Source organism: Eubalaena glacialis, chromosome 1, assembly GCF_028564815.1.
Source record: "Eubalaena glacialis isolate mEubGla1 chromosome 1, mEubGla1.1.hap2.+ XY, whole genome shotgun sequence".
Lineage (NCBI taxonomy): Eukaryota > Metazoa > Chordata > Mammalia > Artiodactyla > Balaenidae > Eubalaena > Eubalaena glacialis.
This window is the reverse complement of record NC_083716.1, coordinates 25,557,244-25,585,026: the sequence shown is the minus strand read 5'-3', so window position 1 is coordinate 25,585,026 and position 27,783 is coordinate 25,557,244. Positions and strand designations below refer to the sequence as shown.

The window sequence follows — 27,783 nt, the reverse complement described above, 5'->3', positions numbered from 1 at the left end:
AACAGAGCTATTAGAGCTGGATCACCCCATTCCAGCTCAGACTGATTCACAGGAGGAAGTGCCCCAGCCCTGCCACACCTCATCCCTGGACTGCTGCCCATAGTCTGCTGTTCCTCAGGAAGAGCGGCTTCCTACTGACCCAGGAGGCCATGCAGAGCCTCCCGGGGGGAGGGATGTGAGGGTGTGGGTGGGGGTGGGAGGGTGTTACGGTGAGTTGCCCAGCATGAGCTTCTCCAACCCCCAAGAAGCAACCAACTTCCACCAGGCCTGCCCATCCTGGGAGGGGGTGGGCTGCCCTCACCCTTATACAGAATGGAATACCCTTTTCAGAAGTTATTTAAATAGTATTTAAAACAAATCTTAATTTTTTAAAATGTTCTAAAATGGGGAATCACTAATCAACATCAAGAAAATGTCCTATTAAGGAAAGCTTCCCCTCAGGAATCATGCCTGTAAAGAATGAGGCTTCTGGGATCTCTCAGAGTTCTGATCTGTCTTCAGGAGAATCGCTCGCAGCTGAAGCTACATCTATGCTACTAAAGTGGACATCAATATCGATAACAACATCAGTATCAGCTTGGTTCCTCCAATATTAAAGGTAGGCACTGAGAGGTGAACTTTTAACTCAAAGTATGAGGTAGGCAAGCACTTGTACCCCTGGTGGGAATGTTAATTGGTACCACCTTTGGAGGAGGCAATCAAAAGCTTAAAGGTACATGCCCTTTACTCCAGCAATTCCTCTTTTAAGAGTCAATCTTACGGAAATACATAAGTCCACAAAAAAACAGACTCAGCAACACTATATGTGAGGACAAGAGTTGGAAACAATATAAATGTCCATCAGAGATAAGTGGTTAAACAATTTATGGCAAGTTCCCACAATATGGAAAACCATGCAGATGTCAAAAAGAATGAGATAGATTTATAAGGACTAATATGGAAAGATGACTGTGATGTGCTATTTTGGTATCCCAAAAAGTTGCTGAGCACTATTTAGAGCAGTGGTTCTCAACTGTGCCAGGGAACACTTGGCAATGTCTGGAGACGTTTAGGTTGCCACAATTGGGGGTGCTGCTACCGGCATCTAGTAGGTGAAGGCCAAGGATGTGCCAAACATCCTACAATGCAAAGGACAACACCCCACAACACAGAATCATCTGGCTCAAACAGTGCTGAAGTTGAGAAATCCTGATTTAGAGGATGATCACATTTTTTTGGTAACAGAAGCATATATTTATATGTGTGCAGAAGGCTGTACTGTTAAAAGCGGTATCTTGAGGAAAGATAAGGGCCAACTTTCACTCCTTTATGTACCTCATAATGATTGATTTTTAAAAAACAGTAAATAAACAATCCTAAGTAATGAATATATTTGCAATTGAAGCTAAGAAAAAAAATTAAGTTGCAGGTCTCTTACATAGAATAGGTTATCAAAACCACCATCTTTCTGGAAAACAAGTCCTTTTTCCTGCAGCAGCTTTATAGCATTCCTAAATATACTATGAATTGCCTTGGAAGTGGTGTCATTCTTAAAATCCACCTGTAGGAAGAAAAAAAGGAAAAAAAAAAAGAAGAAAAGAAATAAGTCCTATCTTACAGCACTTGAGGGCAACTCCCTAGACCAACTGGTTATAAATTCACCCAACAGGCTTTTTATCTGCTGAGTCAAAAAGATTCAGGTATGCATGGGCCTAGCAGAATGGTATTTAAGGAGGATTGGGAAGTTTGCTCTGGCAGAATCACACTCGATAACTGTTCCACACCTTGGTTATGATTTTTTGTTTGTTTAATTCATTTAACTCAATGATATAAAATGGAAATATAAAAATGACAATCTTTGATTTATTTTTTATACAGAGCCAAAAATTCTATACCTACTGGCTCCCTTTTTTCATTAAAATTGTGGCCATATATACAACTTCTTCCTACGGACATCAAAGAATTTTACACACATTGAAATAATAAGTTGGGGATTCCAGCACATAGAGAGTATTAAATAGACTCCTTATTTTAAATGGAGGGCAGTGGAGACAAACAGCTGTGCAGAGATCTGTCAAAGGGGAGGGTCCATGGGCTGAAGGTGGACCGGGCCCTAGGGGAAGCAAGAACACCATGAGGAAGGACCTTCTGCTGCTGTCACTTTGCTCTCTCCTCAATTTCAGTATCCCTTCCCTTCTCTAAGAGTCAAGTTTGCCTAGAGAGGTTACCAGGTCATCCTACTTCTTATTTCAAGGAGGCCAGGTTTTCAGCTATGTCCTACCATGCTTAACCAGACTGTGTGCTTCTTGAGTTGGGGACTCATATCGGCCACCTGCTCCCTGACATATAGTGGGTGACGGAGAAAATATGTGTGCAATCAGGGGAAATACCCCACATAGGTAGGCGGTATCCTTCTAATTATTCCATTAGGGATTTTCAGTTCATTCCTAAAACAAAGGAAGTGGTAAGTAATAATTGTCCTTCAAGGTACAGATCCATTTATAATGTGACAGAAATATATCAAGATCAGAGTGCCAAAGAAACGTGGCAAAGCTTCCAAAAGAGTGTTTGAAGGCACAGTCCTACTTCTCTAATGGAAGGCCCTTATGGAGGCTGTCTGGGGCAGCACCCACAGATGCTGAAACAGAGAGCGGGCCTTGGATTTGCTGATGACATTCCCACAAAGTGACAGGGAGAGGAAAGGAACTCCCAAATGGCCTCAAGTATTGACAATTCCATCCCAAAAGAAACCTTCGCTTTCTAGACGAGGCCTCCCAGACAGGCACTGTTTGAATCTAACAGATTGGTGATGTTTCACAAATGTGCTCTCCTGAGCTGAACAGGAGAGACTAACATTCTTAATTAATAGCCTAGGTTTTTCCTCAACAGAACAGGCCTGGAGAACCTGGCCAGTAGAACAGGAGGGCCTGAGAGTCGACAAGCACTCGAGGTTACGACAGCACCCATTCTCTGAAGGGAGAATAAGTTGAGAAATATTTGATGACTCCCACGGGCAGAAAAGCTATCTGGGTGTGTTTAGAATAAACACCTCACCCAGCGATCCTCAGCCACATATCTTTTTATTCAGGGGGGCTTGAGGCAAAGCTGTTTTTAATTTCATACGTGAGTGCTCTCACTTAGGAAAAGAACGCTCAACCCAACACAGGCTCCCCTACATGACTTTATAACTACTTCATCTTCATAATTCTCAGGAGATTCGTCTTCTCTGGTCAATTTAACATAAGGATCCTAAGGGGCGGGTTTATTATGTCCCTTACCAATATAGAAATAAATTGGAAACTGACTAGAAATGTTGTTGCACGATTATTCCTGTCATTAAAAATGACTCTCGGTTATCCTCAGACCATACAGAAAGCCCGGTTCCTCCTCCCAGATTACAGTCAGATCAAGCAGCAGGAAGACAGGGTGTGAGGCCTGGGAGAGTAAAAGCAGTTTCAGCTGTGAACAAGGAGGACCCAGCCGAAAAGGCTCTCTGTAAATATAAACAGTATGTGAAGCTTCCTTTCCAAAAACATTTGCCTCAGCTGACCTCAGGACATAATTCCCTGCTGGTTATAAAGACCCAGTCTCAAGGACAAAGCCTCCAATCGTCCCTCTAGCTAGCAGCTTTTCCTGGCCTGACATGTGTGTCTTTCTTGTCTTTTTCTAAAGAGCAACGGCAGACTCATCCCATTCAGGAAACCGAAACTGTTCAGAAACGAAAACAGTGACCGGCTGAACAGGCTGAGCCTTAGCAGGCCTCTCCCTGTGGCACGTCAGGAACTGGGTGGATCTCTGCAATATATATATAGTCTTCATTCCCAAACAAACTCAGCATTTATCGAGCTGTCAAAGAAACAATGGTTTTGCAAGGTTTGTTTATCATGTTCCTGGATTTGCTAAAAAGGGCCACCGTGGAAAAAAAGAAAGGGGGAAGACATTCAAACCCACTCTCCCCAGCCTCTAAGCTAAGACACCATCACAATGATTTTTTTTGTTAAGCTTTCATCTGTATGACTACAGAAAGTGCCAAAGGATCTAAGGTTTCACCATCATTGTAAAGCATCCTGGGTCTCCCAGGCTCTATTAAACAGAATTCAACTTAATGACACTGACCTCCCCAACCAGAGCCATGTGAGGGAATAATTCATAACTGATGGAAAAGTAGTTTCCAAAGACAAAACAGATATACTGCCATATTCATTTCTTTTTAAACATATAGCACCGGGCAGACACAAATTTCTGCTCTAAGCATTCTCAAAAAGATATCACACCAAAAGTCCTCCCTGGAATGTTCTGAATGGAGGGGCCTTTTAGTCCTCAATTCTCCCTACTTAATTATCGCAGAAGAGCTGGCTCACAGGAAGAATGTGGTCTTTGCTAAGCTTCAAAGTTTCCTTCTAAACATGCCAAGAGAGTGGTCAGAAGTCCTGGGAGGCCAAGTTGGCATTGAGCCTCCTCTAAATGATTAAATGGGAAGAAGGTCACTCCTGCTGTCAGTGGACAGCTGGGGAGCTACAACTGTGCAGAAACAACGGTGGCACAGAACAAAGCGGCCAGTCCTGACCCTCCCCACCTCGGTGTTTCCTGAAACAATATCCCTCATCTCCATGTATGAAATTGCGGGTCACTGGGCTCACAGCCTGGTGACAGGAAGAGATAATCAAGTTCACGAACGAAACTGAGAAGCAGTGGTCATGCTTAAGAGGTCGGGACAGGGACCTGGAATCTGTTCCACCAGAATCACAAAGAATAATCATGTTACCTCACAAGCGTACTCATGGCAGCCCTGGTGGTAATGGCAAAAGACTAGAAAACATCTCAACAGTCCAGGAATGGAGAGACCCCTTAAGGAAATTATGATACACACAGTAAAAGATTATTATAGAGTGGCAAATATGTAAGTATGGCTAGGAAAGGACCTATAAGACATGCTGTCCCATGAAAACCTAGGTAGATATAGTGTTTAGTATGATACCATTTGTGTAAAAAAGGGGATACAACTACTTCTAGTTTATATATGCAAATTATCTCCAGAAGGCTACTCATGAGACTAGTAATGGTGCTCGACTCTGTAGAAAGGGGAGGAGGAAGGAGGATGGGAAGGAAACTTAAAAACTAGACAGTTTCCTGGACTATTCGAATTTTTATTTTTTATTTACCTATTTTTGTTTTCTCGTTTTGTTTTTTGGCTGTGCCGCACAGCTTGCACGATCTTAGTTCCCCGAAAGCACTGAAAGCACCGAGTCCTAACCACTGGACCACCAGGGAACTCCCGGACTATTTGAATTTTTAAAACCATTCATTCCTTCAATCAACAAATAACTGTGGAGAGCATACTTTATGCCAACCCTGTTCTAGGCCCTGTTCTAGAGAGCAAAGAATGAGACAGACAAAGCCTCTGCTCTTAGAGAACTTAAATTCTGGTGGGGGGAATAGGCACACAAACAAATAATACCAGTGCTATCATGAAATGTGGAAACAGAGCGATAACACAGTGAGGAAGATGGTGGCTATCAGAGCAGAAGGTCAGGGAGGGCAAGAAGGTGACATTCAAGCAGAGATCACTCCCAGTGGAATAAATGAAATAAATAAATACGAGTCGTGTTACAGCAACAAAAAAACTAAGGAATTGCAATGAAAAGGAAAGCCTAAAACCAAAGTCTCAGATAATTCTTCATTCCAAGCAAATAAGTAAACACCAAACAACTTAAGTTCACCTCTAACACTATGGGTGTTAAAAAATGAGGACAGCTCTTTCTAGGGTGAATAAAAAATTACTTGAGTATGCCCTGCAATTTTTACTTATAAACCAGACTGAATACAACTTGATCTTTATTCAAACTCCTAAGACACGATAGATCAACCTTATTCTGGAGAAGACAGAACAAGTCATTAAAAACCTTGGTTCGAGTTCAAGAATCATCTTGCTGATCAAAAAATAATCTTGGAAGGATAATTTTAGCTCTTCTCATCTATTTCCCCCTCAGTTGGTTCCTGCTGACATTAAATACCCATCTCAGTGAGTACTAAGTGCTATGAACCTTAGACTATTTTTTTTTCTACCCGAAGATTAAGCTTTATGAGATTAAGGAGGGGAAAAGGGCATGTCCATTCTCCTTTCAAATTCTCAGTGGTCAGTGACTTTTCCAGAATAGAATCAACATAACCTCTACACCCCGGGTACACCCTGTGAGTCTCAATGCCACAGTCATGTCCACCCACACCCTCCAGCTGCAGATTTGGGGCAGGGGCCTCGAATTCTCACATGGGCATGCCGCACTTACTCGCCCGGAGCAGGCGCTGTGAATCACAGGCTGGTTGGCAAGGGACAGCAGGGACTCCACCGTTTCCAACTCCTGCTGGTAAAAGGTTTGCACTCTGTTCTCCACAAGGAATTCTTTGACTTTTTCACTCAGCAGATACGTGAGACTGTCAAGGTCCAGGGCGCCTGGATTGCTGCTGGGGGAGAGTTTTAACAAGCCCTGCAGAAAACTATTACTTTTGTTCCTTTTGGACGCATGTAAAACTGCAACAGCTAGCAAGTGCAATACTATACTGATGCAGGTTTTTGACATAAGGAGCAATTCACCCAGTGAACACTGTGTGGTTGTTTAAAAGGATGAGGCAGAACTACAGGAACTGATACTCGTGATAGATTTAGAAAAAAGTCAAGCTGCAGAATAGTATGTAAGGGATGGTGCCATTTTTGTAAGGAAGCAAATGACAAGCCACAAAATATGCGGGTGGATATTCATGCTTGTGTATGCAACCGAAGAAAAACGTCTAACAGGATACACACATCAACCTCTGCACAGTGGTAACCTCTGGGGAATGGTACTGAGGCGGGAGACAGGAAAATGGAGAACTTCCACTTTTTACTTTATACAGGTCTACAGTTTGGGGTTTTTTAAATATAATTTTTTGGAATATGTAATCTATAAATATTGAATATGTTTAAAAAATGAAAGGGTACATGGTGAAGAGTCTCCTTTCTATCCTCCTTCCAGTCCCCCTCCCACCCCACCCCCCCGGCAGCCGCTATGATTATTTCTGTCTCCTCTGAGTTATTTGAGGCATATAGTAACAAATATACATATATTCTTACTCCTCCTGTTTATTTTTCCATCCCTGAAAGAGAATAAAATCATCCCTGGTTGAGAGCGACTGGTATTGTTTCTTTGATTATGATGTGCCTTGGTGCAGTTTTCTTCAGGTTTCTTGCCTTGGGGTTCATTGAGCTTCTTGGATCTGTGAGTTTACAGTTCTCGTCAAACTTGGAAAATTTTCACCCATGATTTCTTCAAATATTTTTTCTCTGCTCCCCCCTCCACTCCTTCAGAGACTCCAATTACACATATATCTTCCTTACCAAACCTTAGAACACCTGCACTATTAACACCTTCACTTTACAGGTGAGGACACTGAGGCACCCAGAGGGGGACAGACTTGCCCGGAGCCCCACAGTGGGTGAGTGGACGGTTCAGGATTCGGACCCAGGCCCACCCCAGAATCTGGGATCCCACTGGTTGGCCTCATTGCTGTGGTCGCATCCTCGGCAGTCATAGTCCAGAACTTACCTCAGTGTCTCTTCTTTCTCTAGGGCTGGGCTGCGGAAAGGCTGGTCATAAACTTTCCTGTAGATGGTGGGCAGCTCAAGCATCCTTGCGATTTGAATGTTGCACACTGGATCATCCACTTTATCTAACAAGCCACAGGGGAAAACATGCCACAGAAATTACACTGAGATTAGTTCATTCCCATGTCCAGATTGCTGCTAGGACAACAGTAAACGGAGCACTTGGTGGGTCTCCTTCTTCATGGATGCCCAGGATCACAGTCTAAATGCACTGAATGGTTCCCAGTCATCCTGCGAGAGGGGATGCGCTACCCTAAGTGACACAGGCATGGACAGAGTAGACCAGGGCTAGGGAAAGCGCATGAGTGTATTCACTGATCTGGTACAATGGTGGACAACTGGGCTCTCCTTGAGATTTCCAAGTGCAAACCAGCCAGAGTGGTGCAAAGGCCACCACTCAGATGACAGAGAACTGTCACACTTTTGATTAGCTGTTTTCTTTCAAAGTTAATGGACTCAATGGTGTTCAAGAAATTTCCATCATTTTGAAGACTATGAACACTCTTCCCTAAATGGATTCACACTCAGAGACTCTACTATGTTGTCCAAATATTGAATAAAATTTGTCAGCCATATACAATAAATCACTTGTTTTCTTTCCCAATTTATTTATAGTTACCTCTCTTCAAAATAAAATTAAGAAATGCTACTTTCCTAAAGAAAGTATGTTGTTCCTTCATTAGAGTTAAATCTTTTTATTTGAACTTTTTAGAAGTTCGACTTTTCACTAAATGAGTTTACTGGACACACGCACAGAATAACAACCAATTTGGCAGAGATATCTTGTGCTTACAATAAGCAGTGGCATGAATTTCTCGCTCTCCTCTGTACATGCGGACGTGACCTCTGATCCGGATAATGTCCCCAATTTCTACCTTTGTTCTCTGCGCAATGGTCTCTTGCAGCTTCTTAAGCTGTGAGGTTAAGCTCAGCTCTCTTGCACTCGGAGCAGCTGTAGTTGTTGGGGCCAGAAGGAAGGAGAGAAATGCATAACACAATCACTCCACCACATTTGAGAGAGAGTCTGTGGTAAGACAGACATGAGACATTTATTTATTCTACTTCTGATTGGTTGCTCTACTGTAGGAAATCTGCGTAATCTTTCGAAATCCTCTACTGGATAAAAGGCATAAGGCTTGACAACCCAGTGGGTGAGTTCCAATGTCTTCTCTCCTACCCCTGCATTGCCTGTGCAAAGGGCTCTACGCCTGCCTGAGCTGAATTCTGTGTGAGTTCAGCCGGGTTTGGTGGCAATAGCTCTAAACAACCCTTTAAAGTGTCCTTGCTGGAGATAGAGGCCTGGCCGGAGGGGAAAGGTGCCCAAGAGTCTCCATTTGTGGTTGTTTATGGGGAAGGCAAATTGGCCAGAGGTTGATTTTCCACCAAGGTGCTCAACACCCTAATCTCTCTCACTTTTCTTTGTTGAGTAACTAGGCTAACCTCTTTCTCTCTCTCTCTGTTCTAAGGACTTTATAACCTATCAGTGCATCTAATCCTCACAACCACTCTTATTTATTATTAGCCCCATTTTTCAGATGAGGAAACTGAGTCACAGAGAGGTCAAGCAACTTGCCCACAGTAAAACAACTAGTTAGCAACAAAGCTGGAGTTCAAACCCTGGCAGTCTCTGACTCCAGAGCCTTCCTGCTTATTCTTTATTCTCTGCTGCCTGCCCCATGAGTATACTTATATTTTCCATGGTTATAGCTCATGTGTATAAACAATTTTGTGTTGTTTTTCTGTCTAGCATCACTTCAAATACACATATGTGTCCACAGAATCTATACAACTCAGCATTTTAAATAACAAAATAGCATTCTGTCATGTTCATATGCCACAGTTTGTCTAGCTAGTCTCGTTAAATATTTCTTCCTTCTTTCATAATTTTTTATTTTGGTTTTTATCACTAGCACTGTATGGGGCTGAGAGGTCAGCACTTGGGTAATGGGAGTCAGACAGACCTGGCTTGAATGTCAGGTCACTTCTTATTAGCTGTGTGACCTTGGGCAGACTGCTTAACCTCGCTGTGCCTGTTTCCTCAGTTATGATGCGGATTTAACAGTCGCCTCACATATGGAGCTGTTGTGTATGAACTTAGTTAACCCTTACATCATGAGCTTAGTGCAATACCAGATCTAGAGGAAACATTCAATAAATGTCAGCTACTTGTGAAAATGAACAATTAAGCCCTCAAGACAAAAATTTTGTTTTCTTTGGGGTCTTTCATTGGGGATTACTGGATAGAAAAGTACAAACAGGTTTAGAGTTCCTTACATATTATCAGAATGTTTGCCAAAAAACCCCAATCAAACCATTCTCTTTTTACAAGGTGTCACCAGCAATGTGTGTAGGCTTGCAGCTCCTATACTGGCTTCAGTCATTTGGATTTTTAACACCTTAAAAAATACATAATGATTCTATAATGTTTTATTTTTGCTTTTAAATTGCCAGAGAGACCATGTGTTTTTATATAAGATGATCTGCTCTCTGCATTTCTTTATGTATAAGCCCTTCATCTCTTTTGAACACTTTATGTTCATTTCTGAAAAAAATGCAGGGAAGCTTTATCAGTTATGCTTATAACATCCACTCTCCCCATTCCACTCCCCATTCCATTCTTTTTTATGTTTATTTGATTTCATTTTAACACATAAACGTTTGAAAAAAATGTTTTAGTTTATCCCTCTTGTCACTGATGATAGCTTTCATTTCTTTAACAGCTTAACATATAAGAGCTTAACATAGATACCCCCATATTTATTGTGATAAATACACAACTCTATCTTCTTTGGGTTATTTTATGTAAGTTGCAAGACAGTGATCACAGTTACCTCTTTTTTAATATTGTTATCTACTTGAGCCAACAACATCTGTTAAATGCTTACTTATTTCCTGCCGTTGTATTATTTCTGCTTTGTCATATACTAGGGTTCCTATAATGGAATGAATAATGGTCTATTGATCAAATTTTGTGCTTCTTAATGTAATACAACTTAGATAACCATGGCTCTGTAATGTGCAAAGGCATTATTACTTTTAACACACTGACTATAGTAAGGGAAACAGCAACCTAAGGAGCTCGGAGAACTTTGCATAGACCAGTGACCAATAGCTTGGAATCTAGACACAATCAGCATTAATGTTACTCAACTTACTGGGTTTCTTCAGAAAATACCCAAGTATTACTTTTTAGAAGGTTATTCTGTCTGGGTTCCTATCCCTAAGTCCTCTTCCATTTAGGCTGAATTTTAAAAGTATTTATAAATTTCACTGCCATAATTCAGACATTATAGGTGATAATAAATACTTCATATAGCACTGCTGAAATGATCAGACTGAGGGCTGGTCTGAGAAAAAGAGGCTCAGCTTTCATTTAAAGGGTGAACCAAACTGCCAAAAGAAGGGCTCAAGCTGTGTAATTTAATGAGTATAATGAGATAGTTGGAGCCTGACAGAATTTCATTTTAAGTAGCCTATTCCACGCTGAAAGATAAATCCTCTTTAAAATTCTAATATTAAGCTCCAAGCTTTCTTAACTTTTCTCATAAGCTAAGTCCAAATGGTACATTCAGTGTGACATTTATAGGAGTTAATATTATATTTTTATACTGTAACTGACTAGAACATGATTTTGACTCAGACTAAATTTTGTTTAAAAAAATTAGTCTTCAATGGCCACTTTCCAGTGGAAAGTTTTAAAACCGAGGGCGATTAAATTAAAAGGAGAGAATGGGCTAGCTGGGAACAATTTTAAAATATCACTTCATAGATAACATGATGAGAATCACTTTCAGGCTTTCTCCTTGTACCCTTACCCTCACTTTTTATTCTCAAAGCAATTTCTGATTAAGGCTACCAACTGTGACTGTTCATCTATTCATCTACTTACAGATATTTTAAAAATCTCACTTTTAGTATTAATAGACATTTTATCTAAAAAATTACTGAGCCATATAATATGCCTGCTGCTATTTATTTTAAAAAAAAGCTGATTTTGAAAATTAAAACAATGTCGAAAACAACAGTCGATAAGCTACAGCCCATGGACCAAATCTACCCACAATCTGTTTTTGTAAATAAAGTTTTATTGGAACACAACCATGCTTGTTTGTTTAGGTACTGTCTATAGTTGCTTTGGTGTTAACAATGGTAGTGTTGAATAGCTGAGATGCAGACCATATGGCCCACAAACCAGAAGACAATTATTGTCTGGCCCTGTACAGAAAAAGTCCGCTGACCCTTGGTTTAAAACAAGTATGCATATTGAAACTACACCTTCTGATTGAAGATTGTGACAATACCACAACCATAAATCTGAAAATAATTTTAATACCCTGGACATATATGAAAGTTCAAATATCTGATTGTCTTATAGGTTTATTTCTTACCTCTGCGATATCTGCACAAAAACCTGTTGTCTGCCTTAAGTTTTTTCTAATCTACAAAGCTTCCTAAGCTAAGTAGTACCACTGATATAGATGTTCCCAAATTAGGAAATAGGAATACCGAAGTTATATGAAAGTGATGGCCAAATTCTAAATATAAATACATCAGAAACTTAAGCAAAGGAGCATCTCACTGGTCAGTAGAGTCAAAGTAGGAAGTTGAGATTCTGACAGGTAATGTCAAAAAAAAAAAAGAAGAAACTACTCCAAGTGTTACACATTCTTACCACGTGTATAACAGGAGGACATAGATAGTAGATGTTAGATATCAGAGCAGGTAATATTTACCGAATAACCCCAGTGTATATGGCATCATAATGCATATGCTATAAAACAGAGAAAAACAAGGCCCCAGTTTCCATAGCTTCTCTAGAACCAAAAATGATCACCACTATTGCACAATATATATATTTTTAATATTATGAACTTATGCAACTCAAAAAACTACCTAAGGACTATTAAAACAGACTCAAGAAATTCCAAATGCTGTTTCAGTTATAGTCAATGAGTTCAATATACTATTTTAAAGTTCTTTTTTAGTTTATATTATTTAATGGCTAACTTCAAGGGAATCCTATCTTACCTTCTCATCAGTCTTAGAACTCGTGGCATATTTGTTTGAACAAGCTAGAGATTTCAGAAAATTTAGATCATGGAAGCATAGATGTTAGTGGCAACCATGTCAGGGCAAAAGCTTTCAAAAAAGCTTTGGGGGGCTTCCCTGGTGGCGCAGTGGTTGAAAGTCTGCCTGCCGATGCAGGGGACACGGGTTCGAGCCCTGGTCTGGGAAGATCCCACATGCCGCAGAGCAACTAGGCCCGTGTGCCACAACTACTGAGCCTGCGCGTCTGGAGCCTGTGCTCCACAACAAGAGAGGCCGCGACAGTGAGAGGCCCGTGCACCGCGATGAAGAGTGGCCCTCGTTTGCCACAACTAGAGAAAGCCCTCGCACAGCAACGAAGACCCAACACAGCCAAAAAAAAATAAAAAAATAAAAAAATAAAAAAATTAAAAAAAATTTAAAAAAGCTTTGGTCAAGTGATATGCCCAGAGCAAGGGGATTCTCACCTGACCAGCAATTAGGCTAAACTATCTTGACTTGTGGAATAACTGGCATGGTAAAAATGAAACGCTGAAACTTCTAGTAACCTATTCACATTCCTGTAGGCTTAGGAGGAAGTGAGCACCAAAGAAATGAGAGCAAGAAAAGCAACTGGTTCCCCACTAATATCAGTTTGCAGAGCAGCCAAAGTTCTGGGTGTAGTGCTTCAAGTTGATCAATGTAATTCACCAATGAATAAATGTGAAAATTAGTACTACAGCTGCTCTGCTGAGCTACCCTGAGTAAAATCTACTGGTTAGCTGTAAAGGTAAAGAAGCGTGGCAAATAAAATTACCTGATGAGGATTTGCTATTATTCAATTTCTTCCAGCAGATGCAGTTTATAACTCCAGTGCTATCATCCACTGCAAGAGAAGTGTAAAAGTGTAGAACAGAGATATGGGCATTACAGGTGAATTAGCACATTGCCATTGCATTCAGCCTAACTGGAAGATGACATTTTCAATAGCCTGGTTGGGCAAATCCCTGACCAAACTTTTCTTCCACCCTTAGAAATAATCTCTCACCTCACTCCAGTGGGAATTGCTTGTCTGCAATGTCAGTGTAATACATGAGCCCAGCAGAATGTAGTCAGCGTTTCTCTTACCCTATCTCAAGGGTATTAACCTCTCCTAAAAATGGTGTCCTCAGGAAGTTAAGTGCGAAGATCTCAATATCTGCTAACATGTAAAATCAGCCTTGTACTCCTCCTACCCTGCAACCAGAGACCATTGCCTGATCTGTGGTTAGAGGCACTCAGAGCACAGCCATCTGTCACCATGTGCTCTCTCGCTAGCTTGCTGACTTACCAAGACAAAGCATCCCAAGTCTTTTGGCCTGGGCTTCTCTTTGAAAGAGCTTCTGCCCAGTCCTTACCACTGCAGGGGATGTAAGGAAAGCTAGGCATATCACAGAAGGGCAAAGTTTTATTTTCATGATAAAAAATAATTATACCTTGGTCACACAAGCAGTACTGGTCTGGCTTATTTTAGCTGCAGTGCAAGAAAAAAAAAAAGAATTTCCATTGTACTTGGATTTATAACTGCAGAAAAATTTGCAGATGTTTCAAGGATGATAGGATCAAGGATGAGAGGTGTTTCTCTTTGCCTAATTTCTGACACTCTCAGAACAGAGGTTGATCAACATGGGTTCAGTGGGCTTAATGATTTTTAAAAAATCATCAGCCAGACTGTTGTAAAAACACATGTAATATAGAAGAAACATATGGCAAAATTTCTTTATTGCTTGTTTAAATCTGTGTTTAAAGCAGAAACTGAGAAGAATACTTCTTATACTAAAATAAATTCTAGATGAATTTTATTTTATTAAATACAATATAGGTAAACTTAAGAAGATGATAAAAAAATATGGGTGAGTACTTTCAATCCTGGGCTTAGAGTTGGTGGGGGGAGACTTCTTTAAACAGACCTGAAAATCACAACTCATTCTAAAAGTTTGATATATTTGACCAACTAAAAACTAACACTGTATAGCAATTTTCCAAATAATGGAGTTAATAACTTAATATATAAAGAACTCATACAAATTAATAAGGAAAAGACCAAAACTATAAGAGAAAAAGTGGCAAAGAAAAAGAATACGCCATTCATGGAAGGTATAAAAATGACCAGCAGACATATGTCAGTATGCTAAATCACTAGTTACCAGAAAAAAAGAAGCAAATTTAAATAACTTCTTAACTACTAGAATGACAAATATTAAAAATACTGATACCCTCATATGCTGTTAGCAGGAGTGTAAATTCATACCAAATTTCTAAAGATGAAGTTTGGAAATGTGTATCAAATTTTGAAATGTTTATATCCTTTGACTTAGTATTTACTTCCAGTAATTTATCCTAAAGAGAAAAACGGAACAAATGCACAGATATATACATTTTGTATAAGGCTGTTCATTGTAATATTGTTTATAGTACTGGAAGTTGGAAATAACCTAAATGTTTATAAATATATAAGTGGTTAAATAAATTACAATGGCATGGCATATGAGAATACAAAGTTATAATGAAGATCCACGGTCATTGCTATTAATCTCATTGTAAAACAGAAACTGTATATATATAGTCATATATATCTTATATATAATCTAATTTATGTAAAACATTAAACAGTGTGTTTTGACAGAAATGCTCTTAAGACATTAAAATGCTAATAACAGTTTCTTTTGGAGTATGTAGAAGGAACCCCATATTCAATGTATACATTGACTGTAAGCCTAATTCCAGAAACATTAAAAACAGAAAGAAATAGGCATATCTATATTTCTTCATATTAGGAACATGTTAGAAAAACTAGGAAGGATGTTCACCTAAACACTGATATTGTTTTTATCTGATTTACAGCATTTCACATGAGCTTTATGTACTTCATTAAAATTTTCTCTAGCTTTAAATTTTATTTTATAGTGAGTATCATTTTAAGAAGCAAAAAAAAAAAATCAGTAAGGACATTTTGAGTTAAAAAATAATGTATGACACTTCTAGGCACACTACTTCTCTGGCCAGTTTAAAATTTTGCCTTATAATTCTAAGTCAAAAAATATTAGCACATGAGCATTTGTTCTAGAAAACGTGAGGTCATTCTGGTCTTGACTGTAGTCTCCCAGGATTCTAGGTCTGAGCTTGAGTTGCTGCCAGGTGCTCTGTGTGCTCAGGGCACTGCCACCAAACTCTCTGACTTCCTGGTTGGTAACCTCTCCCAGCAGACACCGCCCTGGCATCCTGAGGCCTGGCTACTGGAAGGCCCTGGAAGGGGAGAGTCCTTGCCGTGCTGGGCAGTGTCCTCCCTAGCTGGGCAGCATGGCCTGGGCTGCCGGCCTTTTGTTTCAGCCATGGGACGAATCAGGGTGAGCAGGAAGCAACCCCAGCATATAGGCCTGTAGTGAGTCAGGAGGAACAGGACCTGGGACAGCAGGAGTAGCCACCTGGCAGGTGGCCCGAGAGCCAAGCTGGGCCTGAGAACATCAGGATATGTGCAGCTCTCCCTTGAACAGGTCTCACAGGAATTAAAGTCCCAAGTGTTTATACTCTCAATTACTTCAGCCTTCAGATGATTTTCATTTCCCCACAAACCACAGATGTGCCATGCTCTCACGACATCCAGTCTAAGAGAAATGTTTATTGGGGAAGAGTCAGCCATATTGCCTTCATCTCTTTATGATGGGAAAAGGGGTTAAATGAAACCCCTTTAGGTCAGAGGCATTATATCTGGCCTGGTTCTACAGCCAGGACTGATGTCCTCAAATAGCCTCATTCTGATCTAAAAACCAGAAAATTAAAAACCAGATGCAGCTGATTTTTGGGGGGGTGGGAAGAGGGGCATGGGACAGAGAAAAATCTCTTTTTCTTTTTTTTTTTTAAATTTTTTAATAGACTTTATTTTTAGAGCAGCTTTAGGTTCACAGCAAAAGTGAGCAGAAGATAGCGAGGTTTCCCATCATCCCCTGCCCCCTCACACATATAGCTTCCGCATTACCAACATCCCCACCAGAGTGGTACATTGGTTTCAATTGATGAATCTACATTGACACATCATTCTCACTCAAAGTCCATAGTTTACATTAGGGTTCACGCTTTGTGTTGTATATCCTGTGGGTTTGGTCAAACGTATAATGACATACATCCACCATTATAGAATCATACAGAATAGTTTCATTGCCCTAAAATTCCTCTGTGCTCCACCTATTCATCCCTCCCTGCCCCCTAGCCCCTGATTAACACTGATAGAAAAATCTCTTTTTCTTTTAGAATTTGAGTTATATGGAGAACTACACAGCACACTGGAGTCAGTAAAGAGATCGGACCCATCAGTGGAACTTTGAGCAAGTAACTGAGCCTTAGTTTTCTCATCTATAAAATGGAAATAATATCTGTCTTTTCCATTTCAAAAGATTAGGAGGAGAATAACATGAAATTATGCATGCAGAAGTGCTCTGTAAACTGACGGATACTATCATTTCATCACTGGTACTTGGAGAGGAAGTACTATAATGTACTACAGATAACGTACTTGCCAGCAGCTGGGTATGCTGTAGGAACTTAGTGAATGTTTGTTGAACTGTCTGGAGAAAAAGAGAACTAGTATCTTTGGTAAAATAAAGCAGAGAAGAGATCCAGTATGGGGATGCATGACAAGATGATCTATTTCAGAGTTTTAAAAAAATATAAGCTGGGAAAAAGCAGAGGGCATGAGAAATCTCATCTCTCACATGTTATTTTATAAGCACAAGACAATCAGCCCCAGGAAAATGAATATATGTTGAAGAAATTGCATCTGTAAATTATCAATCATGCACAGACTGCCAATGAAATGTTCTTGGTCACCTAGTTCAAATGCCTTCTGTTTTTCCCCAAGTAGAACAAGAATACAAATCCAAGTGAATACAACAAAAAGTGACAATGTCAATTATAGCAAAGGTTGGAATTCAAAGTTAAGCTTCCCACTAAATATCCAGCTTGGCCTCTTAACTACAGAGAATCTTAGGCAATATATCAAAATGATTACATTAAGCTCAATGCAAAAGAAAAAGTCAAGACCCATGACACTAAAATCATATTCTAACAGTTCGCTGGTGTCCAAACTACAGAAACCCTTTATTTAGTTTCTATCATCATACGGGAAGGGAAATTTTCTGATAATGGATATTTACCCCTTTGGGTACCAAAAAGCATTTTTTTTAACTGTTCTGGATATAAATCTTATGAATTATTTTTCATATCTCCCTGTCTTCTTAAAGAGTCTACTTTAATGTTAATCTGGCCTTTTTATTTTAAAGGTATCAATATAAACATATATTACCATCCTTTGCTATTTATAGCTATGCCCTAGGTATCAGGTATCTGTCCCTGATCAACCAGTGACCCTAGACTGTAGTTTAATTCTTCTGCCTCCTAGCTCCCCAGCAGCTGTCACCTGACAATATTCATCAGTATCATTCCCACCCGTTGCCTCATTTTACACTTAGTCCATGTTGGTGGCTGCAAATGGTTCCCAATAGAGGACATGGGGGAAGTGCATGGGGGTTATGAGAGGCCCCAGCTGCTCTGAAAGGCTGGGGTTGCTTCAAATTCAATGTCCAGCTAAGTGGGGTCCTTCCACATAAACTCAACGTCAGACACAATTGTTCTTACCTCCATAACTGTAGAAAGCATCTCTTTCTCTCACTCCAATTACAGTTCCCAAGATATCTACCTGTTTTATTGGATGCCCACTGTAAAAAAATACACCTGAAATTAAAGGGAAAAAAAGGCAAAGTCCATATAACGTATGATGACGTTTTCTGCTTCAGTAAATGTTAACTGTGTCAAAAATCAGTGGCATGCTGCTTGCTAAAATTTCAGACTTAAGAATCAGCTCTTGACAAATGCCAAGCCCCAAGAAATTCAGATGTCTTTTCCTCGAGGGTTATAAGTAGAAAGTGTGGCTTTAAAGAAGCTTGTGCTAGCACAGAAAAGAGAAAACCAGTATTGTCCAACTAGATCTGGTTAATCTTCTTTTCACTTGTGAGAATGAAATGCACCTGCCTGTAGAACTCTCAAAAGGGGCCTAAAAACAGCCGCAGTATTATGAGACACAACACAGTACTATATTTTGAGGGACTGGAAAAGGAAAGAGAGAGGAAACCACGAGAAAGTCTTCTCTGGCTTTTCTAGGAAACCAGTCATCATTTCTACGAATTAGCAGTAGCACTTTTTTTTTCTTTAAGAAAAAGAGAAGATAATTAGGTTACAAAACACTAACCTTTGGGGCCAGCAGATTACAACTCAAAAACTTCTCTTTTTAAAATTCTATTTTCAAAGTCTAGGCAACAGACGCCAGCAGGCAGGTTCCCGCCAGAGGAGAAGCGTGAGAGGAAGAACCCTACCCACCGACACCCAGAGGCCTTTTTTGGTCTCCGTGATGGAGATGGAACAGAGAGAGGGACTCCTGGCAGCGGTGAGCCCTTGATTCCCACCCGAGACCCCAGCGCTGTCCCTGCTCCTGTGGGGCCCCCAACATCCTTATCTGAACTGCCTATTTGGGCTTAAGCTACTTGCATTGTGTTCCTGTCACCTGCAGCTAAAGAGTCTGGACTAAAATCCTCTCCAGCCTTTTTTTTTCTCCCTACGATGACCGAATTCTTTACTTTCAGAAAGAGGCTATAAACTTTTAAATGGAGACTTCCTTTTCAAATAAATACAAGAATTGTAAACAAAGAATCAGTCGTCACTTCAGGCATTTGGCCACCCTCACCCTCTCTGGTCCTCGCCAAGCCTGGTCAGAGTCTGTCTTCTCCACATCCATGGGGGGAGGGGACCCCACAGCCTGAACCCTGAAGCCCTTCAGAACCCCCAGAATGGCCTCCACTGATGGTTCTCTTGTTTCCCATGTGGATAAGGGGGCTGGGGACCAATCGCCCATGGCCGAGTCCCCAGGGGATGGACAAGGAGCTTCTGAGCCTCAGTTAGCCAGAGATTCCAGGGGAGTGAGATGTGGTTTGAAGATGTCAAATTCAGCCAAAAGAAGGGCCCTCCCCCTAGCAGAGGCATACTCCTAAAGATGACTCAGTGGACTGGAGACCGTGCAGAGGGCAACCTTGGGGGCCAAGAGCTGAAATGGCAGGGCCACATGAGGGAAGGAGCCTGGGTCCCTGTGTCATCCCCGGAGCAGAGTCGCTTCCCTCCAGGAACACTTGGCCTGAATAGGGTCAAACTGGCTCCACAGAAGATCCATGAAATCTTAAGAGCAGGACAGTTCTGACTGACTTCTCCTGAGTTCTTACCATGGAAACCCAGTGATGACCTGTGTGAAGACCCTCAGTCCTCCAGCCCTGCCTGCCTGCACCGATCAGACACAAAGGAGAGAGGGCACCTTCAGAGGAGGGTGACCCCCATAGGACCTTTGCTGGCAGACTCGGGCTTCCTGCAGCAGAAGGGAAGTTTAAATGGGGAGAATGAGCCTACCCCAGGGTCAGGGGCATGGCATCCTCTGCTGAAGTGTGCCCCACCATCATGCCCTGACACGCTTGTGTGCAGAGACGGGCTATGGTATGGCCCTGCTTTCGTCCAGCTTTGCTGTAGGGCTGGGGCAGGGGGATGAGGGTGGCCTGAGCTCCAGACTGGTCTCTGGCTGCAGTCAGCCCTTTCTGCTTCCCCAAATGCGCTGGACTTTCTATCTGTGCGCTGAGCAGAGCCAAGTTAGAGAGAGCTCTTTCCTAGAACCTGACTGGCCTCTGTCTCCCCCAGCCTAACTGATGGTCTGTCCTGGTTGCCGGGCATTAGAGTCAGTGTGCTCCTGGTGCCATCAGAGACGGTACACCCCCCAGGGCTCTGCGTGGTTGGTGTGGCTCCCAGGACACCGGCAGTGGGAGGCCCTGTGGACCCATGGAGGGCCTGCTGCCTGCCCCTGAAGAGTCTTTCCAGCTGGTCCAGAAGCCACTGTGGGGTGCTCTGCTGGTGATGTTGAAAGCTTGAGACAAGCCCCAGGATTCTTTGGGTCTTCCTGGGACACCCTGGTATGTGCCGCTATGGTGGTTTTTATAATGAAGAGCCGACACACTTTAAGAAGGGGAACAGAGCCAGCCAAAAGGTGTTCTGCCTGGGCTGAAGTATACAGAAAAGGCAAGTATACAGAGAAGACTGGACTGATGACACAAGCCAACAAAGTCCTCAAGTCACCTGTGGTAGATGCCGGTCCTCCAACATTACCAACTCTGCACTGGGCAACACTTGAAAAAACCTGGACAGGTCTCCACTGGAGGACACAGTAGACTTTCTTGAAAAAAGACAGAAAAGGGAGCCCCCTAAACTTTCTTTCTTTTTTTTTTTTTAATTTATTTTATTATTTATTTATTTATTTTTGGCTGCATTGGGTCTTCACTGCTGCGTGCGGGCTTTCTCTAGCTGCGGCGAGCGGGGGCCACTCCTCGTTGCGGTGCACAGGCTTCTCATTGTGGTGGCTTCCCTTGCTGTGGAGCATGGGCTCTAGGCACATAGGCTTCAGTAGTTGTGGCATGTGGGCTCAGTAGTTGTGGCTCACGGGCTCCAGAGCACAGGCTCAGTAGTCGTGGCACACGGCCGTAGTTGCTCTGCGGCATGTGGGATCCTCCCGGACCAGGGCTCGAACCTGTGTGCCTTGCATTGGCAGGCAGATTCTTAACCACTGCGCCACCAAGGAAGTCCCTAAACTTTCATCTCATAGACTGACAATGCTCGTCTTCAAGGACAGAGTCGCTCAAAGATGCAAAAAAACAAGGAAAAACATCATAAAAGCAACACAAAAAGAACAATGGAGGACAAATTAGCAGAAAATAACAGATGGTTTGAATAAAATCACAAAGAGAAAATTGATTGAGGAGGATATAAACTGCTTGGAAATAGAGAAGAAAGTTGCCCCAGTGTATAGAAACTTGAACTATACATGTCAGAAGCACAACCTCAACGAGAAGAAGGAGGACATGGATGGGACTTCCCTGGTGGTCCACTGATTAAGACTCCACGCTTCCAATGCAGGGGGTGCAGGTTTGATCCCTGGTCAGGGAACTGAGATCCCACATGCTGCACAGTGTGGCCAAAAAGTAAAAAAAATAAAAATAAAAAAGAAGGAGGACATGGAAAAAGCAATGGAGAGAACCACTTCCTTCTATTAACACTAGAATCTCCTCTATGAGAAAAGAACTTGAGAAAGCTGGATGGCAGCTCTATCAACTGAGAGAAAGCTTGATGAGCTAAGAAAAGAAAATAACAACAACAGATACTGGCTAATGCTGAGTTTAACTTGCAGCCTTTCCCAAGTGGTCCTTTCACTCCTGCTGCCTTTGTTCTACATGTAGCCCACAGAGCTCCAACCATATCAGGGGATCCATCCCCTGGATCATCAGGTCCCCAGGAAGGAGGAGGGTCACTCTGGAAGGGCTCAGGGACCCAGGGTCACAGGTAGCTTTGATTCAGCTTTCACAGCAGTGACAGCCACACCCACAGCAAGACATCTGCCTTTTTTCTCTTTTTTAAAAGTACTTTTGGGACTTTCCTGGTGGCGAGGTGGTTAAGAATCCGCCTGCTAGTGCAGGGGACACGGGAGACACATCCCAAACCAAACCACCACAGTCAAACTTCATGATATTCTATTAGTTTAACTCTAAATTCACAGGTTAATTTCAGGGAGTTGACATTCTACAACCACTTTGCAAGGCAATTCAGACACTAACCAGCCAGAGTAAGGTTGAATTTCACAGGTTAAGGACACTGTCTCTCACAAGAGACTCTCACTTCAAGCATCAGCCCCAAGTTTGAGGGTCCTCGGGCCATGCACACTTCTGAGCAACTGGCTACAAACACCCTCCACAACAACCTCAGGTTTGATACTTTAATAGAATGACACACAGAACTCAGGAAGGTGTTATACTTAAGATTACAGTTTTATAATGAAGAGGACAAACCAGGACTAGCCAAATGAAGAGATGCATAGGACAAGGTCTAGGAGAGTCTAAGCATAAAGCTGCCATGTCCTCAGGACACATCACCCTCACACATCAAGTATGATTACCAACCAGGAAAGCTCATCTAAGCCTCAATGTCCAGAGTTTTAATTAGGGTTTCATTACATAGGCAAAATTGACTGAATCACTGCCCACTTGACAATTCAATCTCCAGTCCCCCTCCCCTCCTGTGGGGTTGGGTTGATGTCAGCTGGCTCAAAACCAACCCTCTAATCACATGGTTAGTTTTTCAGGCCTGAAAGGCCCCAACCCTGAAACTACCTAGGGGCCCAGCATGAGGCACCTCATCAGCATAAACTCAGATGTGGTTCAAGGGGTCCACCATGAATAACAAAAACACTCCTATCATTCCAGAAATCCAAAGATCTTCCAGGAACCTCGAACACAGGCCAGCCAAATTCTTCATTACACATTTGTTTCTTTTTGTGTGTGTAAGATATTCTTTGCTGTTTAAACATTTCTAAATTTTATGCAGTCAAAATAAAAGGTTTATTTATTTTTTTATGACAACCAAACCAAACAAAACAACAAAACAATACAAAAATAAAAACCTAGACTAGTAGCATTTCCCACCCCTCAGAACCATAGAGTATAGCCTAAAGAAGATCACTCTATGAAATTATGGTTAATGTCTTCTTCAACCATGAGGTTTTGAAACCAAGCAGGGCCCTCCTGGATACAAAAGCATTTCCGTGTCCCTCGTTTCTTTTTTGTAGGAAAAAGGCTTCAGGATCCTAGACCTTCCCTGAGTTCCAAAGGGCAGATTCAAGTAGTTACTAATTAGGGGAGTGAGGGAATGCAGAAACAAAGAAAAAGCAGTCAAGAAACAATAGTGCAGCAATAAAACAGAGTCCTAGTTCCCCCTCAAGGGATATACCTAATAATCTGATATACATCTTTGAGTTGTTCTGCAGGAACTAAGACCCTCACCCAGGTGGAGGATGGCAACTACAAGCTGAGACCCCAGACTGGTCAGAACCAGGTTGATGATTGAGATTCCTGGAATACCACCCTGTTACCTCACCACCAACCAATCAGCAGAAAGTCATAAACCCTGTAGCCCTCACCCCAAATGTTGCTTTTAAAAACTCTTCCCTGAGGGGACTTCCCTGGTGGCGCAGTGGTTAAGAATCCGCCTGCCAATGCAGGGGACATGGGTTCGAGCCCTGGTCCAGGAAGATCCCACATGCCGTGGAGTAACTAAGCCTGTGTGCCACAACTACCAAGCCCACGTGCCACAACTACTGAAGCCCGTGCGCCTAGAGCCCATGCTCCGCAACAAGAAAAGCCACCACAATGAGGAGCCTGTGCAACGCAACAAAGAGTAGCCCCCGCTTGCTGCAACTAGAGAAAGCCCACGCACAGCAATGAAGACCCAACGCAGCCATAAATAAATAAATAAATAAATAAATAAAAACTCTTCCCTGAAAACCATGAGGGAGTTTGGGTTTTTTGAGCCTGAGCTGCCTGTTCTCCTTGCTTGGCCCTTGCAATAAACCTCTCTCTGCTCCAAACTCCAACGTTTTGGTTTGTTTGGTCTCACTGTGTGTCAGGCACACAAACTTGGGTTTGACAACACTTTCATTTTAAAAACTACATCTGAAACATTACCACCAGTGACATAACAAAGATCACTGGGAGAAGTTTTCCTTGGTTTGTTGTTAATACATTATACAGTTCTTCACCCACAGGAAGAGTTAAGCTCCTATAGCATCCCTGATACTTCCTTGAGTACCTACAGAAGATCTTTAAGCAAGCCTGGCATTTGGTGTGAATTAATTTCTTCCTGAGGAGATGAGCTATGAAGACTACCAGACTGTTCTGGAAAACAGACAACAGTGGGGGAGGATGGCTGCCTTCCAAGGAAAAAACCAGATCATTTCCAACAATACTTAGAAAATGAAGGTGTGGTGAAAAATCTGTACAAAAGGCTTTAGTATAAGGTCATCCAAATATATCTGTACATAGAACGGGAAACACACAAAACGTGGTCTCATTAAAACTGCATGCTTGAGATTCTTAACTACTTCTGACTCATAGCTTTCTATTCATTCAAAATAGCAAAGAGAGTTTAACCATACTTCTCATATAGCACAGTAAACACATGAAGATCCATCCACAACTATGTAAATTACTTAAATTTACCCTAAACTATATTTGCTATATTTGGGGGTATGAAGATCCTATCTTTAGTGACCATCACTCTAATTTAAAAAAATGATTTCTTTAACTTTACATTTATAATGCTTTGTTGCCCCAATTACTACTACTTGAGAGCCCACCAGAGGCCAGGCACTGTTTAAGTGCTGGGATTACATAGATGAACAAGGCACATGATGTCCTTCCTCTCAGGGAGTTTATTTTATTTTGATTCTCATCTATTCAAAATAAAACCAAACCCCACAAGAAAATCAGGCACGGTTAATCCTCATTTTACAAAGAAGACACCTAAACTTTACAGGTGAGTCACATGCCCAGGCCAGGTAAGTGGTGAAGTTAGGAAAGGGAGCAAGGCCTGAGCTTTCCACCACAAGCAGGCCCAGAGAAAAACTGAGTATTTTTAAATATGAAAGACCTCAAACCCAGGTAAAAAACATTCTTCAGTACAAAGTTACTCCCCCAAGCATCTATTTAAAAAATAAAAATAAAAAAGAGACTGTTTTTAACTTGCACAGAAATGAACTTGTTTTAGGATCCACGTTATGTCAATTTCAAAGCCTGCAGCTGGAAAGGCTCTGCTAAGCCCCTAAGCCCCAGATTTCTGTAGCTTTGGGGAAGGGAGGGTGGGGTGCAGATGCAGCACAGAGCAGTCACCAGGCCGACCAGCCACATACCTGGCACCTGGCGGGACTCCTTCAAGTCCAGGATATCCCTGATGTAGAGTTTTGCGAAGGCTAGAAACACAGGATCCAAACCCCACAAGAGGGAAGGAGTTTCCTCTTCACACCGGCTGGATTCAGACTGCATCAGGAGGCTGGGCTGTGGCTTCCAGCCAACCCTGAAAAGCTCTGCATCTAGAGCCGAAGAGCTAGATGGGAGACAAAAATCAGGACGCAAAGCTGTTAAAGTGGATGAAATCCGCACGGCCCCTAAGCTGTTCCCGGACGGGCATCCCGAACTCGGGAAGGGGTAAATCCAGGGGTCCGGGGCCTGTCAAACTGCACGTCAGGGGCCTCCTAGAGCCGGTGGCCTCCTAGCGCCAGAAGGGCCGGGCCTGCGCGCTCCGGGGGCCTGGGAAGAGGTGTCTCTCGAGTGACGACCCGTGAGTTCCTTATGGCTCTTCCCAGGAAACTCCTCTGCCCCACGGGAGTGTTTCTCCTTCTCCAAAAGTACCAATTTCTAAACGGTTAAACACCAACTTTTCACTCTGGGGACAGATGGCCATATATGCGTACCCTGAAACCGCTTTAATGGGTGGAGTCCAGAGAGGAATGGGCGTCCTCGTGGCCACACAACAGAGGGGCAGAGTGGGTGGGTCTGTCCGTAGCCCTGCCGCTGCACCTTCCGGTGTTCAGGATGACACTGAGAAAGGGTGGAAAAGGAAACGAAAAACAGATCAGCCGTAGCCCCTCCCGCCGGGTCCGCGCCCGCGCCGTCGGCCCGCAAGTCACCGGAGCGCGCAGGCCCGGCCCTTCCGGCTCTAGGAGGCCACTGGCGCCCACGGCCTGGAGGCGCCGCCGCCGGCCCCGCCCGGAGCAGGAGCGCTAGGCCGAGGTCACCTCTGGTGCTCCCAGCGGGGGGTGGGGGTAGGGCCTGACACCATCCCTCGCGCCAGACCAACCACTGTGTCCCCACCCCAGCCTTTCCTTCGCGCCGCCCGCGGCCCCGCCCCATCCCCACGAGGCCACGCCCCACTCCGCCCGCGGCCACGCCCCATTTTGCGTCTTGCAGCGGCTTCGCCGGGTGCTCTGTTCCAGGTGGTGGCGGGGTTGGGGGGGTTGGCGGGGCTACGCGGGGTCCGTTTGACTCTAGCAGCGCCCTCCCTGAGCCTCCGCGGGAGCGCAGAGCCCAAATCACCGAGGCCTGGGAGCTGGCCCTGAAACTCCTGCTGCCCAAACCGCGCCTTCCAAATCCCCCTTTCATCCGGACCCTACTAGTCGTGGGACCCTGAGCCATGACCTCCGAGAGGTTGGGACTGGTTCAGACTTTTTTTTTTTCCGTCCCTGATATTGTAAATGAACAAATAAACAAAGCAATACAAAAGCAGGATTACATTGTGGCGTATTTTAAATGTTTATTTACACTTGATAAATGATTTATTAACACACACAATCTCTGGTACTGTACAGTCTCACTTTAGATAATGTCAGCATCTAAATTTGAGCCCTTGAGGGAATGCGAGGCCTTTGCTCTGCCCAAGACTAGCCTTCTTTGCAAGATGATGACAAAGTTTGTCTCCTTTCCTCTTACTCTGTCTATACTACGGAATGTTGTACATTTAAGAATTTTGAAAACTGGCATTCTGGTAAATTATGGCCACCTTGATGGTGCCTGTCCCCAGTAGTCCTAATTTAAAGTGAGAAGAGATAGCCATGTTGCACTCTCATAAATAAATAAATAAGCCACATCATGACATTACTTGAGATGGCAGGAGTTCTTCCTAATTTACAGGGACTCTGTAAAATTGCAGAAGGAGTACAGGTCATGCTGGCAGGCCATTCCCAGGGGAGGTAAGTGGTGGCCAAAGAGATAATTGCTAAACTATTTAGCAGAGAAGGAACTCCAAGCAGCTGGAACAGAAAATGTATGTCATTAGAACGATGGCATTTAATTACATCTCTGGCCACTGAAGAAGCTAAAAAACAGAATCCTTGGTAAAGCATTGCCCAGACTCTGCTGCGATGAACAGTTGGATCTGTCAAGTTTAAGATTTAATTAAGAGAAGACACCTTTCTAATAGGGGGAGGTTCTCTTCAAGGAAGGACACCCAGTATGACACCCAGTAGGATGAGTGCTTCCAGCTGACTTGTAAGATGGGGGAAGACAGGTTGGGTGACATTTTTTGACTGTACACATCTGCTCCAGGGTGGAACTCAAGAAGAAAATCACTACTGGGTGTACGCAGAACCTGAGAAGTTTTCAGCAATGACTCTTACGACTCTCAATGGTAGAGTGCTAGAAACA

The 27,783-nt window shown here is 42.7% G+C and overlaps 1 protein-coding gene across 10 annotated transcripts in view; it reads right to left on the bottom strand.

Annotated features, from left to right (window-relative positions):
* STN1 (STN1 subunit of CST complex) overlaps positions 1-26,478 on the bottom strand; it is a 53,706-nt gene extending 27,228 nt beyond the window's left edge. For 2 of the 10 annotated variants that reach the window (XM_061193668.1, XM_061193603.1), the window contains exons 1-8: positions 26,055-26,448; positions 25,494-25,687; positions 18,314-18,409; positions 13,461-13,529; positions 8,412-8,570; positions 7,560-7,683; positions 6,267-6,441; positions 1,418-1,540 (exon numbers count right to left, since the gene is read on the bottom strand). In XM_061193668.1, the coding sequence (XP_061049651.1) occupies positions 1,418-1,540; positions 6,267-6,441; positions 7,560-7,683; positions 8,412-8,570; positions 13,461-13,529; positions 18,314-18,409; positions 25,494-25,626 (879 nt within the window). In that variant the 5' untranslated portion in view covers positions 25,627-25,687; positions 26,055-26,448. The other 8 variants (XM_061193619.1, XM_061193610.1, XM_061193633.1 and 5 more) reach the window with 8 other exon arrangements.
* Between the last annotated feature and the right edge of the window lie 1,305 nt (positions 26,479-27,783).